The sequence below is a fragment of the Tympanuchus pallidicinctus genome, unplaced genomic scaffold (genome assembly GCF_026119805.1).
Source record: "Tympanuchus pallidicinctus isolate F22 unplaced genomic scaffold, pur_lepc_1.0 scaffold16, whole genome shotgun sequence".
NCBI classification, from domain to species: domain Eukaryota; kingdom Metazoa; phylum Chordata; class Aves; order Galliformes; family Phasianidae; genus Tympanuchus; species Tympanuchus pallidicinctus.
Window position 1 is genome coordinate 32009873 of NW_026294679.1, and position 15268 is coordinate 32025140.

Here is a 15268-nt window from a genome sequence, read left to right on the forward strand (position 1 = left end):
TGCAAACCTATATTCATATGATCTCATTATATTCTCATATATGGACATTTCCAAGATGAATGTGCTGGAGAATGCTTTCTCTGATGGTAATCAGTGACTGAATAACTTTCCAGAAGACAAATAGGTTCATACATATCACATACTCTCCACTACACCCAGATCTTCTGCCTTGCACTGAACAATCTACTTTGCAGTTTAATGATTTCTGACATGCATCTCAAATATGTTATAATTTACAACGATGATAAAGACTTGTTCATTTCCAACTTCATTCTGAGCGCTTACCAGCAACAGTAATCAACTTAGGTAGTCATCCAAGATTACCAAAATGCTTTAGACAAGTAGCCCTACTGAAAACCAAAATCTTACTTGGCCTAGGTGATTTTTTTTGGCTGTATTTCCCTCATGCAGAATGAACTTCTCTACCTATAGAAACAACCTCCGGAGTACCAAACTAGAGAAAAACTTCACTGTTTTGTTTACTTCTCTGTGGGTATCAGATCTCACTATAGTCAAACGTAACACTGTTCGATAAGTAAGAAGGAATTGCCTTGAGAGAATGCAGCAGTTTCATGAATCTGAGATGAAGACATTCAGAATCTCCAGGAAACGTGCACTAAGGGGCTGAGTGACCTCCCCAGTGGTGGTCCACAGCAGCAGTTTTAATATATTTTTATAGCTTTTCTGGTGTAGAGGAAAAAAGCAATGCAATGAATGTTCATTGCTTTTTAATAGTATATTGTAGAGTACAGCAGAAAACATGCAAAAAAGCATCCACCAACTGGCTCCCTTAGAAAGAGAACACGAGGGAGATTCTGCTTGAGAAAGGCACTTTGTGTAAGGATAAAGGTCCAGGACAAGCATACTCAAGAAAAAGAAACCAACTATTCTTAAGTCTTATCCTGCTCCTGAGAATTCTCTCTCCTAAGCAGTACAGGGCTCTCACTCCTGCAGGTCAACATCCTGGTTGTAAAGAACTTACCGGCGCAACACTCACATGTCCTCAGTCTGTTGGCTTTGCTTCCACTTCCCCCGTAGCCTCAGCACAGACAACCTCTCATTTCAGCAGTCATAGCCTTCATACAGCCTTAGTTGTACAAGAGCATTGCAATGCATTCCTAACTCGCTCTGTAATAACTACTCCTTGATAAAAACGCAAGAATTTGTATGATTTTTTTTTTTTTTTTAAAACTCAGGCAACACAAAATGCTTAGCAAACATTTTTTTTATTGTTATTTCTTGAGCTGGGTAAAAGGATTATTAATTTTCCTTCAAAGGTAGGAAACGAAAGACCTGCAAGCTGGAAGGAACATGACAAAGGTTGTGCCAGGAACCTGCAGCAGGCTCAGGGCTGGAGGCCTACCTCCTCATGTTCTACATGGACACGTACCCAATTGACACCCATCAGCTCTCAAGATAAGTATTTAACTCAAGCACGCAGTCAGAATGCCATTAGCAGAGCTATTTTTACGCATGGTGTTATCACATCTAACTTATTTCAAACACCTTTCGAACTGGGAAGAGCTCTGAGGAGCCTTTGTTGCTTTCCAAAGGCAAGGCACCACCAACACAAGGCTGCTGCACTCAGTCCAGCAGAATTTCTGCCCTCCCAGAAGACATTTTTCTGCAGTCTTAAAAACAAATAACATGAGAACCCTGTTTTTGCACAACTCTAATGATACCGTGTTTTCCACTGTTCCTGCTTTCCACACCCTAGACATAATCCTACAGGGAAAGAAACATCCCGCACCCCTCTCCTCTCTCCTCCTTTTCTTGCTCCCCTTGCTGTACTTAGAGCAATCGGAGTTTTCCAGCACATTCCAGTTGTAGGCTGCATAAATAAATACAGGGTAAAAACTTTGGGGAGCTTGGAGCTCTGCCAGCCTGCCTGGATAACTGGACTTTTTGTGGAGCTGGAAGGGTGTTTTTTAAAGGGAGGAAAGAGAAAAAAAAAAAAAAAAAAAAAAAAAAAAGCATAGCTCCAGAATCTTGGCTCAGCCTGGGCATATTTCCTCCTAGCTCTGGCTAAACCTCAGCACTGCTGGACGGACAGACAGAGCAGTCTATGCACAGCCTGGGAGGGAGCCTGCCGTGCACTGCACAGGACTACAGGGAGCGTGGGACCATGCTGTTCATTTGGGTGCTAGTGTTTGCTGGAGTCCTGCAGGAACACGAGCTCTTTGGTGAGTGACTCCAAGCATGAAAAGCAGAAACTACAGCATGGTCTACAACTTTGCATGGGGGCAGGCGGGGGAGATAAAGAATTGCTTCTTTATGGGCTTTATATGAAGGCGTCACAGGTTTGTGTCTGCTTCAGAGGAGAATCTCTAGTTCTGTGCTATTGAATCTGTCCTAGAGGCACATTGCTTTCTTAGAGATCTTACTGTACTCATGGGAGCAAGGAAATACACGATCAGTGTATTTCCAGAAGCTGACATGTGCTGCAGCCAGCTCCCTGCAACTCCATCATTACTGCACTGGAGCAGTAACAACACATACACGAATCCTCCTAGTTCAAGGTGAACGCAGACAGATTCCCTTTACTCAAAACCTCCTTTTTAGATATGCTGTTAACAGTACTGCATTTTTGTCTCTTCTGCTTTGGATTACTTTTTGAAATTCCTGAGGCTCGCAATTCCTTCTTCAAATACTTTGGGAGGAAGAAGCAGAAACACACAACAGCTGATAGACTGGCATCTAAGTTCTACTTTAATTAAGAGCAGGGCTGGCACTAACCTGATCTGTAGTAGCAGTTCAGCTGATGGTATGACTGAGAGCTATTCTGTTCAGCTAGTCTCAGGATTTATAGTCCCCATGCTACCACAAACCTGGCTCCACAGCCTGTTTGTATTATGTTTTGTTTCTGCTAGCTGAGGCCCAGCATCATTCTCCCTCTGCTCCGGCTGCTTGACAACACACAGTGTTTGTATTTCATGGCAGGGCAGTGAGTTTCCATTATATTCAAAACATTTTCCAAAAAACTGTTTTGTCCCCTTTGCCCCCAAATCCCACACACTCTTTCTTGCCATCTCCCTCCCACACAACTGGCTTTACAATGTTTATCTGTGACGAATTATCAGTTCTAGCAAGGGCACTCTCACTAGTTTTCTCCCCATTAGTACTGTGGGAAAACTTTTTGTTTATTTGCTCCCTGTGTATATTATCTATAAGGAAAAAGGAAACGAAGAACCTCAATCTCAGAACAGCTCTTGCCACAGGGAGGCAGCAAGAAATAATTTTTTGTAAGGAGAGAATTCCTGGTCCATACTGGCTGGTTTCTTCAAGCCAAGCTGAGGAAGGGCTGGAGTTTGCGCCTGTCACAGCCAGGTGCACATCTTGGCTGACTGAAAGACTGTAGAAAAGTCACTCCTACTCTCCCTTTTCTACCTTTGAGATGAGGAACACAACTCCTAATTTTCTTACAGATCCTTCCCCTGACCACTCCACGCCCATGATTCATCTATTGGTTATCCCTGTTTTGTTTGACAACAGTTCCTCTTAAAAATGGTTTAGGGTTGGACAAGTAGAGTGTATGTTTTTATTCAGCCATTAACAGGAACAGTTTCATGTTCACAGGGTCAGCTTTCAAGCAGCTCAAGGTGAGAGGTTAGTGTGGGTGCCCAGTTGGATTCATTACAAGCTCCCACCTGATGTCTGCAGCTTTTCATTCCTTGCTGCTACTGCTGCGTTAGTTTGTGAGATGGTGCTGCTGCTAGAGTAGCATTCAATATAGCCACGTGCACTGGGCCATTCAATACCTGCCCCATTTAAACATATTGACATTCCCACAAAAAGCTCTGGGCAAATTGTTCTGAGGGTGCAACATCCCAGCAGCACAGTGTCTCCTATGCTTTTATGCATGGCAGAGAGGTGACCTGGAATACGCAGGTAAACAATTATCAGGCAATTGGGTAAGCAGGCTGGGCCCATGACATGCTCCAGTTAGATGAGCATATCCAAATACTGAGCTACTGAGGAGAGAGCAACAAGGGAGCCTGAGTGGAACCACTGCTGCTCAGTTACAGCACTTTGTGGTTCAGCTGCTTTTAACTGCAAGAAAAAGCAAATCATGTTTAAGGGAATGCTTTTTCCCCCTCATTCACCTAACACAGAATGACTTCTCAGAATTCTTAGGATCTTCCGATATGCACATGCTATACCTAAGGCAGGGTAGACTCACGAGCTTTTGGTGTGAATGGGAATAAAGGTGATATTCAGCAATCAGAGGCACTGTTTAGAAACTGAAGAGGGAAAAATAGAACAACCAAACTTTCAAAACTGCTTATTTTTACATGAAATCAACTACTTGCATTCTCATAAAGCAGTATTTTGCTCCTGGAATGAACTCCAAACAGGTGTAATTAAATCCACAGTAAAACTCATGAGAGGTACCATCTGAAACCAGCCTGAGTCATAATTTTCTACTAATAAGCCAACAGTAGTTTCAACTACACCCCACATAATAGGTATTTCCTTCTCTTATAGAAGCCTACAGCCTGTCCCAGTTCAAGGGGAGTCTTTGCAAACACTCATTCTGAACTCCAACAAGGATGAATGAAAGTTTGTACCCAGATGTAGGGATGCTTCTTAAGAACAAGACACCTGAAATAGGGATTTTGCATAGGAGCGAGCACATTTAACCCACTTGTAAAACCTCTATGTTATTGAGTTACCTGAAGTTGTAACCTCTGTGGGTAAAGCAAATGCCATTCTCAAACTGCTGGAAAGTCAGGGGTCTGGAAATACAGGACTCTGCTGTTCTCCTGCATCAGCTGTACTTATAAATTCATCTGATCTGTCCTGAGTGAGGCAGTTGTGGGTCACTCCATGAATACATGGGATGTAGCGTGCGTGTATTTATCATAAATCACTTCCTGAGTGGTTACAGTACACACAAATTTTCTGCCAGAGGAAAGCACATCTTCAGTCAAGTCCCTACAATTTTTTCACTATTAGGAAAAAACTGTAAAGATTGTCTTTCCTATACTACTGTATTTCTTTCTACAGGCAGAACTTACTCACATGCAAACTACACAGAGTTGACTCGTAAGTCACAGACTCACCTCACACCCTGCTCCCCGTGATTGTAGCTCCTGTTACCAAACACAGCCCAAAAGCCACATCCTCACAACTCCTTATCCCCAGATACCAGTGGTCATCTCCAAATTCATGAGCGACATCAAATACTTACCTCTCTGACCTCCTCCATTCTCAAAACCAGATTAAGCTCATCCATTCTACATAACTTACATACTTTAGATATGCCACTACATACTTCCTCCCCTTTCTGAAACGGCTCATTCTCTTCTGCATACACAAGTATCTCTTTTATAGCTACTAGCTATAATTATCCTAACTCTTCACCTTAGTTTCAAAACCAAATACATACACATACAGAAATAAATATATCACAAAGGGAAACATGAGTTTGGAGCCCAAAACATTAGAATATCCTCTTCTAATTTGCAGAGTGAATAAGATCTACTTACCTGCAAGCTACATAGCCCATACTTCTCTTCCCTCTGATTTCTCGTAGCCATTTTCCATTGCAAAAACAAGCATGAGACAAAGTTCCTTGGCTGCTTGCTCAATAAGATCAGCACGTTGGAAATACATTTCAAAACAAGAGAGGAACATTTTTTTCTTATCTTCCTTCCTTTATATAAACATATACAAAACTCAGGTGGGAGTAAATCCAAAGGAGATTGGAGGGTTGACATAACTGGCAACTAAGGTTGTTTTTAAGAACAGCCTCACCAAACTAAACATGACTAGCAATCTTGGCTTAAGATGGACCTAGGTCTGAAAGCATTAATATGAATATTACTGATAATACTGATAGACTTTTCTGTACTCACTTGCAAAAGCAGATGAATTTAACTTGCAAACTGTGCAATTTCTTGAGCTAACACTTCAAAGTTACCTTACGTGCTTTAACATTGAGTCCAACAGTATATTTAGATAATAAACAACTTAAGCAATGATTGGCAAATGCCTTTGGACATCCATCATGCTCATCTCAAGTGAGCTGGGGTCACCAAATGGACTCAAGTCATAATTTTTTTTTTCTGTTGCAGCACAAACCCATCACTGCAAGTTTTGTTTTCTCAGTAGGAGCTATCACATCACTTCTTGCTATATACTACAGGAATAAAATGGTACTGATAAACCTAAGGTAATACAAACAGGAGCATATCTCCTTCAAAAGCTATAAATGTTCCCTTTTATCATCTGTCACATGATTTCAGGCTTTATGAGCCATCTGGTTGCTTTTTCAGTCTCAACTGTCTTTCATTTGGCCTGTGGTCTGCTTTGCTTTACCTCACGATCCCTGCTGAGCACAACATGAACTCTCAGTCAATTCTCACAACCACAATGGTTACAGAACGATGCAAAAAAAGTCTTTTTAATCAACTTTAAAACCAATGTTTTAAACATTATGGTCACTTAGCTCAACCTTCTTTGTAACACAGCCCAAAGAACCCAACCCAGTATTTTCTACAGCTTGACTCGTGATGTATCCTTGCGAATTACCCTTATAAAGAATATAAGCAATGCAGATGGTACTTTCAGTTACTGACTTGATTCATTGACTTAAAAAAAAAACGTGTGTTTTAACCTGAATTATTGTGTTCCAGCTTGCAATTCTGTGATGCTTTAACTTAAAACAATTTTTCTCCTATCAGATGCCTTTGTGACACAGGTATGTGGACAACAGTTGGCTTATATGTGCAACTAATGGGCCCAGACTGAGGGGACCAGAAATGCTATGTTGTGAACTTTTATTGGTAAAGTGTAAGTTAACATTACCCTCCGACTTCTGACACCAACTTCACTAAGAGGTGCACATTTACTTATGTCTACGTATTATATGTGCACACACTAGGTATATATCTATATAGATTAATATACTTTTTAAAAGCTGTTGAGCAATTATATACTCACTTTTATACTTAGTGTGAGAGCAGATGTATGTATATACATATAGAATTCAGATACTGACACGTCAAGATCATGTGAACAAATTCATATATAGAAGAGGCAATGACACAACCACTGTACTTCCTTAAACCCAACAGCAAGCTTCTCATTTATGAGAGGGTCCTGCTTAAACTTCTCACACAGAAGCACTTCTTGTGTCTGCTGGCATCCTTAAATCTCAAATTTTGTTTCTCTGCTCCTTCTGCTGGTTTCTAACGGTACCACAGCACAGGGCAGTAGATCCACACTGCTTTTATGGTACTATCAAACTGACATGGAAGACAAAATGTACAAGACAAGTCAGAATTTCTAGATGATAGGCAAAGTAAAGAAATTAGGAGTTTAACCCTTGCCCTTATAAAAGTATGGGTCAGCCTACTGACTCAGATATCTGTCATATTTATGCACTGGGAAGGAACTGGACGTGTTCTGTGAACAGCCCATCCCAGAGATGAAGGCTGTGGGCTAACAAATAACCAGGTGTCCAGCAGCCAAAGCCTCAAGCCCAAGCTCTGCTAACTGCAGAATGCAAGCAATTACAGTGACCAAAGCACTGTCTGCCTGATCCATTGTCCTTTCCCACAGTGTCCCATTCTAGTGTGGTGGTGAAGGGCACCGCAAGCACAAGAGCATCTCTGCTGTAGTGAGAAAGCTGCTAACCAGACACAGAGACACAGGCCCTGCCTGACAGCATTTCTTCTGGGTCACAGAATCCAGGCTGTGAAACCTGGGAACTAAAACCATTTTGGTTTTTAAAACAGACTCTCTCCTAACTCTTGTCACTTACTAACAAGAGTTATCAGATGTTTTATGAGACACTTAAGTGGTTCTAGGTCTATAAGGCTGGGTGAGACAGTTCCTCCCCCTCCAACAAGCCCACTGCAGTCTATAAATTAGCAATGCATCCGCACTGCAAGAAAGCTGTCTGATTCTGCATCAAAAAAAGTACCAACCACCCCAAAGAACAGAATGCTACTGAGACCTGCAATTCACAATAGCTTCTACCTTTAGCTGTGCACACCTATGTAAGGCAGTATTAAGACAGTCATTCTTTTACCTCCCCTACCTATCTGTGTACTCCCACTTACAGTGGCAGTCAGCTCAGGCAAAAATAATGTGGTTTGTGCAGAGAAGAAACATATTTAACACAAAAGAGATAAGTAATGACTGACGTGGCATTTGGAGCAGGACCTCATCACATCATGTTTGTTTGAAGGGTTCCTTAGAGGATTTAAGCTCCTGCATCAGGAAAAAATTGAGAGGAGCTTCTGCAGAGCACCAGCAGCTATGTTCACTGTGGCATTACACAAGTTGGGAAGATCACGGTCTCTAGATTGGTTACTTCTGCTACTCCAAAGGCAGAACTCAGTCTTCTATGGACCAGCATGATACAAGATGCACAATCAGAGCAAGAGAAGTGGCCAATACTGACTTGAACTAGCATTAGCTCTCCTGCATTTCCCATTTATAGGAAATGCACAAAACTAAACAAGCCTGGCACGTAGCCTATGGCTGGCCAAAACTCCACCAACAAACACTTATGACAGGTGCTGGCTCTCACCCAAGGGAGGCCCACAGCCTTCCAACTCCACCTCGTGACTCAAGGTTGTCCCTGTGACACGATGGGCAGCAGTTCAGCATTCTGCTGAATCACGCGTGACGCAGAGAGCTGGTAACACTGGAAAGGTAGAAATTCTATTAATATCTGACAGTTACTGTTGGTGCAGAAAAGATCTGTAGCGACAGACTGGCCATTGCTTTGTAGCCTCCATTTCTGATACAAAAATTCAGCATTTCCACATTGCTCTAGCTGTGATAGAAAAAAAAAAAAACAACACGTAAATAAGCCGAATTTTTGGGAGCATGGTTCAACCTGACTACTAAATTAGAGAGTAACAACATTCCCAAAATACCAACAACGACTAAACAACGACAGTGAAGCAACTGTCTTCTACATAACTGCCATATTTCCAGTCTTGCTAAGTACCAAACGGGCAGAATAAATCTTTAGGATCCCGTCCTCACAGCACCACCTCGTGGTGAACGTACAAGAACCCAAGCCCCAGCAAAGCCTACAACTCAAACGCATTCAAACATACTGTCTAAAACTGCGCTAAAGCAATTTTTAAATAATACCACATCTAGTACATTAGGTCACGTTTTATTCCTCTCCACCTTCCTGCCTCAAGGATTCCATTCCAGCTCACAGCACATTTCTGATACTATTGAACTGCTACAATCCTAACAAGTTTATACCACGTAACACCAAAATTCATGGCACAGACTTGACACGAAGCACTGCACCAGGTTCAAATCACTGCTCTCACACAACTCTATTGGAAACAGCCATGGTTGCTCCTCCTACGCCTTCAAGCACACATTATAACACAAGCTCACATCATGCTCTGGTTTTCTCCATCACAACCAAACAGTAACACAACAAATTAGTGCTGCTCTCTCATTATTACAGCCTCTGAAGGTCTTAAATATATCAGATATGCTTATTCTTATTTGAAGTTAAGTCTATCAATTTAGCAGTTTTTAAGTACTGTTACTGCTCTACATACACACATTAAAACCCAAAAGTTACTGTGCAAAAGTCATGGAAAATTGGCTCCACTCAAGCACCAGATAACAGCAGACACTGCTCTTACACGGGGTACAGCCAGAAGAATGAGATGGCCAGAGAACTCGTGTACTGAGAGGTAACCGTAGGTAACTAACAGAGATGAGTGATTTTGTATATAATACTATCATGAGTAACTTGGCCAACAAAGGCACTGGCTGTGCACATTTTCCCTATTTCTCTTCCCATTGCAAAATTAGATGTTTATGCACAAGTTAGTGGCACAATGGAATTATCAGCTTGCATCCATTCAGAGTGTAAGTAGACAAACTCAGCTGCTCTTCAAAGCTTTACCATGCTAGTTGCTTCTGATGAGAGTCCAAGATGAACTGATAAAGGTTGCCCAAGGAGGTTGTAGATGCCCGATCCCTGGAGGCATTCAAGGCCAGGCTGGATGTGGCTGTGGCTCTGAGCAGCCTGGTCTGCTGGTTGGCAACCCTGCACATAGCAGGGGGTTGGAACCAGATGGTTGTTGTGGCCTTTTTCAACCCAGGCCATTCTATGATAAGATTCTATTAAGGCAGACCTTTCCAACACTTAGGTTTTATACTTCTAGAGACAGATGTGAGCTGGAGTATACAATAAGGTTGCCCTACACAGAAAAAACAGGCTTCATGAAATAAACACAAATAAATAGCCAATCAGAAGAAAACAGCTTGTTCCAAACAACTTGGACAATGTGTACGCCACCAGGAAACATTCACAACAGTTGGGTATATCTGTACTTAACCGAGTTATTTCCACCTAGGACAAGAAATGCTCTGTTTAATAAAGAACACTCTTGAGCACGCCAAATACAATTCCAGAAGTCAGAAAGGTAAATGTTATTACCAGAAAGCTCCTGCTAATTTAACTGTGGCTGCTTTTTCCAGCTGCTGCAGATCCTACCAGTCTGTTACCTGGAAGTTTGGGAAGCTGGTGCCACGAACATGATACAATGCATGAACGCTTAGACATTATTGAAGAGGTAAGAGCTGCAGCATTGGTTCCATGAATACACTAAACCTCTTGGCTAAAGAAAATGCTGTAATATAAATGCTGTATTTTAAGTCTTGCCAAACAAAATTCTAATACTTTTGCCACTAGAGGCCAGTATAACTGGAAAAACACATTAAATTGCAATGAACAACAAAATCAGCTGTTAGTAGCATGGGACAGCAAGACGCCTCTTGAACTAAGACATTTGGTACACAATTCCTTCCATTTGACTCCGACTGCCCCCCTCTACATTTGTTATCCCTTTTTTCCTCCATTAGAAGGTAATAAAAACTGTGGAGCATCTAGAATCAGAAGTCAAATCACTCCTCAGTATCATCAGTGAGACAACATCAGACCTCCCCATTGCTGCAGGAACCCCACTGATAGACCTTTTTGATGGTAAGTATCTAGTGGGCTATAAGCTAAGCCAACAAGAACGTTGCATGTGCTATTCCAAATGCCATCCTCTTTTTCCACATTAGATGAGAAATAACTCATTCACTCAATTCAGTGCAGTGAAGGCTTCAGTTCAAACACAGGATTCGGTTTCGGACAGTGTCACAGCCAGCACTAAAGAGAGGGGGACAAAGTTAAGTGAACAAACCAGGCATGGAGCTAGATATAGGAGATACACAGAAAGGCTGATCAACTGGGGATATTAACATAGTCCAATTGAGTTTGAAATGGCCCATCTGAGTAAGGCTGCTGCAAAGTCAAAAGCTCCACTTCCTCACCACTGCAAAAGTGGATAAAACAAGAACTAATGCAGCAAAACAGACTCAAGTAAAAGACAATACATAACTTAGATCCAAGAACAATGAACCTCTGCAATGATATGTCTGTAGTTTCCCCAGCAATGCAATGCTAGACAGCACTCTGTTCTCTTGAGTCTCTGCCTATCAGTAGTTCATTTAAAAGAGACACTGCTGGTAGAGAGTATACCTCTTGTAGAAAGGCATGAGCAACACCCAGCCACTGTTATGGAGTCAGTTTTGTCATTTTTTGTTACTGCTGTATGTACATATACTCACACACTGTAGTGCACTTCAGTGATATGATGCGGGCTGAAAGTAGACAGCAGTACAACGTATGTTTTAGTTCTTCTTGCAGTTGGCTGTACAGAAACAGTCACCATAACTGCTCGAGAAACTAACATTTAAATCGATGTCCATGACTCTGTAAGGGGCAGTTAACAGGTGTTAATTAACCTACATTCCTGCAATGATCATTTAAGAAAGTATCCCAGTGAAGAGTTACAGTAAATTGAAAATGGAAATCCCAAGTTAACCACTGTCTATTTGCAACACAACTACAGTAAGTACTGCTCAAATTTAGGTTGCATTGACTACCACCTACTTCAAGAATTGCAGAACTCTAGCACCTTCCTTCTGTGCTTTGATGAATCAAATACAGAATTCTCCTCTTTGTGAAGTAACAGTTATCAAGTTTTAAATCACGCTTATCCAGAAAAATTGATCCTGACCTCATAACCAAGAATAACTACATCACACCTTCTTTATACAGATGCCAGCTGAGCACAGCGGAGACTGAAGACAGCGGAATGTAACAGGACGGCTGTTATGAACAGTTGCAAATTTGTTCATTTAAAAAGCTCCCTGGTGTTTCCAGAACTTGAGCAGAGATGTACACTCCTGAAAGTACTTCTCATTTTGTGTTCTTTTGCTTTTCAATAAAAAGTTACTGGCTTTTAGATATCATTTCAAAGGTCTGTATTTTACATCTTTCAGTGGCCATACTTAATCAAAAGTGCATTTCAAGTACAGCATTCTAAGTAAGAAAATAAGATCAGACAGGGTGCTGGACCAACAACAGCTAAGAAACCTCTCATAATTCAAAAAAACCTTCCTTTCCTGGCAATGAACTTAGTCCTCACTATGAGTGCAAATTGTGGAAGACACACTTTCAGCTGCAATTTCCTCTTGAGATAATTAGATTGTCTGACAAAAACAGACGTATGGTGTAGTCTAGCTTTGGTCACATTGCTGTCACCGACTGAAGTAAGAACCCCTGCTCCATATCCATGTCAAAACTTGTAGATAGGTTGCACGGCCTGCTAGATTTTTCCACTAGGTTTACACTCTTCAGCCTGCCTGGCTGTGATGACAACACAACTTGAAGTTAATTCCAAAAATCTATTTTCTGGTTTCATGGAGGAGGAAAAAGAAATACCTTTAAGACAACAGCATCATTAAAACATGCAAAGGAATACAGATGGGGAAACTGTAAGGTTTCAAAAATAAAAAGCATATACTTTAAAAGAAGATAAATGTTTTTAAGTCCCTATCTATTTACCTGTTTATCCCACATAAGCATTTTTCCCCACTAATTAATGATACTGTTCCATTTTTTCCAAATCTGATAATGGTTTTAAACTTACATTCAAAACATCTGAGTTTCAGTATGACAAACATAGAACAACACAACTTCTAGGTAAAAAAAGACCTACCTGGCCTTTGCAGAAAGGTGTGTGTGCAGCAGAGAAATTTGCACATTCTTGATTAATAAGCAATCCTTTTTAACTGACCTATCTCTATGCTTCTTCAACTTAGATGTTTTTTGGGTGCTTTTTTTGAACATTTCTACATTTTCATTTTGAGAACAGCAAAGATGACATCAACATGAACAACAAAAAGCAGAGTTTTCTAAGAGTTAGAAGATAGGCAGCTTTAATGTTATAATCTTTTCCTAGATATATTTAGATATTTAAGGCACAATCTAAAACCTGAAAGACGTTAACTGAAGAACTTTTACTCATATCAACATTATTATAGCCTTGTGACAGCTGCCCTGATGAAAAAGCAATGTGGAACACAACTTAGAAACGTGCAGCCAAGTAAAGAAAGCAGAACTCAACAAAACTTCTTTAAAACAGTCTCAGTTGGACACAAAAATGCGAGGTGTAAGTATGAAACCACATCTGCTTACAATAGATATAAAACCAGCAATAAAGTGGCACGTGATATTTGTACAAAATAAAGCCTTAAACCATACAACTACAATTTTTCACTCCAGAAAACAATCATGTTATTTCCGATGATTAAAGTAAGCTGAAAAATAAACTCTCGTTCTTGGACTGTAGAAGGTAACAAAGAATCCTAAGCAGATGGTACATAAGCTTGATTTCTGTGCTTTTTTCATCTAGCAATTCACTTTAAGAGAGACAGCTTATAACATATTTACTTTTGGAGAAAAAGATGCTTTAAAGCAAAACCATGAAAATAGTAGCTGCATTTTCTTCTTTTCTCCTCTCTGTTTTTTTGTTAAATGAAAGCCCAATGTTCCTTTTAGTCATTTCCTCCACACAACTTGAGTAGGATTTTCCGGTAGTCTCCTGAAGTATCACCCTGGAAATAAACCCAGAAAAAGAAGAGTTGAAAGCTTGCATCCTACTTTTTTGGGGACGTGGGAGTTGGAAGGGGAAGGAAGAAAGAAAGTTGTCTTAAATGCCAAGCTACTAACTAAAGGAAAGGAAGACAGGGCTGAAAGAAAGCAGGTGTTCACTTCTTATTGAAAACAACAATGCAACAGCAAAATCTGCTCTTTCCTTTATGGAATGGAAAACATCCATAAGGGAATATATTTCTTTAGGTAATTGAATTTGGTATACAGGGTCAATTGCACATTCTGGAAAAGTTCAGCAAAAACCTTCAGTGAAAAGTTGTCTTTCAGCCAACAAAAGAAAGAAACTACAGAAACAGCAATACAGATTGCTGAATTCCTTTTCCCTGGACTCAGCATGGATTTTTTTCCAAGGAGCAGCAAGGGAAAGTTTACTCTTTGTTATATTTGAATGTTCAAAGTGATGCCCTGGCATTAAGAAATCAATCTCACACCTCAGTCACATAGTATCTGTTTGATTCGAGGGCAGCAAAAACCACAATGAATGTACATGCAAAAGTGTGGAAAAGATTTCATGAACAGCAGCAAACAGGAGGACAAATAGCTGTTTACAAGGGTGGAAGTGTGGATAGTGATAGAACAAGGGGGAATGGCTTTAAACTGAGACAGGGGAGGTTTAGATGAGATACTGGGAGGAAGTTTTTCCACACAGAGGATGGTGAGGCACTGGAACAGGTTGCCCAAGGAGGTTGTGGATGCCCCATCCCTGGAGGCGTTCAAGGCCAGGCTGGATGTGGCTCTGGGCAGCCCAGTCTGCTGGTTGGCGACCCTGCACATAGCAGGGGGTTGGAACTGGATGATCATTGTGGTCCTTTTCAACCCATGCCATTCCATGATGATATGATCACCATTCAGCTAGCTCTGCTAGATAAATGTCACCTGATGCTTTTATGACTAAAAAGCATTCCCTGGGAGCTGCTCATTAACTGGACTTGGTTGATGAGGTTTGTCAACCCTTTTCAAAAGGTAGTTTCAGTTAGTGTATTATCCCTGAAAACCATTTTCTGGATAAAAATCTCTAGTGACAAAGAGATGCTTCAAGAATCAGAATAAACCCTACACAAAGTACAATCCGCAAAATATAAAGCATTTTACTTTATTCATGTGCTGAAGCAACTGCTGTGCGCTTATGGACAATGACAGAAGAATTAAGGAGTTACTTTAAAGCTTTTTTCAACTCTACTTCCTTTTACTGCCTCTACAGAAGAGGCATGGTTTACACCTATGGCCACACTTAGTGAAATGATGAAGTTCTGCCAAGTA

At 40.9% G+C, this 15268-nt stretch overlaps 2 protein-coding genes across 4 annotated transcripts in view; one reads left to right on the top strand and one right to left on the bottom strand.

Annotated features, from left to right (window-relative positions):
• The first annotated feature begins 1995 nt into the window (after positions 1–1995).
• PLAC9 (placenta associated 9) lies at positions 1996–12303 on the top strand. Of its 2 annotated transcripts, XM_052677646.1 has the most exons (4): positions 2009–2183; positions 10480–10574; positions 10864–10984; positions 12110–12303. In XM_052677646.1, the coding sequence occupies exons 1-4, from the start codon at positions 2066–2068 to the stop codon at positions 12118–12120; spliced, it is 345 nt and encodes a 114-aa protein (XP_052533606.1). In that variant the 5' UTR covers positions 2009–2065; the 3' UTR covers positions 12121–12303. The 2 variants fall into 2 exon arrangements, with proteins under 2 accessions (XP_052533605.1, XP_052533606.1); XM_052677645.1 differs by lacking the exon at positions 12110–12303 and having other exon boundaries at positions 1996–2183; positions 10864–12103.
• A 952-nt stretch (positions 12304–13255) lies between these two features.
• Positions 13256–15268, bottom strand: part of ANXA11 (annexin A11) — a 751397-nt gene continuing 749384 nt past the window's right edge. For both annotated transcript variants that reach the window (XM_052677597.1, XM_052677596.1), the window contains exon 15: positions 13256–13950. In XM_052677597.1, the coding sequence (XP_052533557.1) occupies positions 13891–13950 (60 nt within the window). In that variant the 3' untranslated portion in view covers positions 13256–13890. The remainder of the gene's footprint in view (positions 13951–15268) is intronic.

Bases quoted from the DNA above. Each gene is read 5' to 3' on its own strand.
- PLAC9 (XM_052677645.1), top strand. From the start codon at position 2,066: ATGCACAGCCTGGGAGGGAGCCTGCCGTGCACTGCACAGGACTACAGG. The intron at 2,184-10,479 runs GTGAGTGACTCC...TGCTTTTTCCAG, and splicing joins GCAGGAACACGAGCTCTTTG to CTGCTGCAGATCCTACCAGT. The intron at 10,575-10,863 runs GTAAGAGCTGCA...TTCCTCCATTAG, and splicing joins GCTTAGACATTATTGAAGAG to AAGGTAATAAAAACTGTGGA.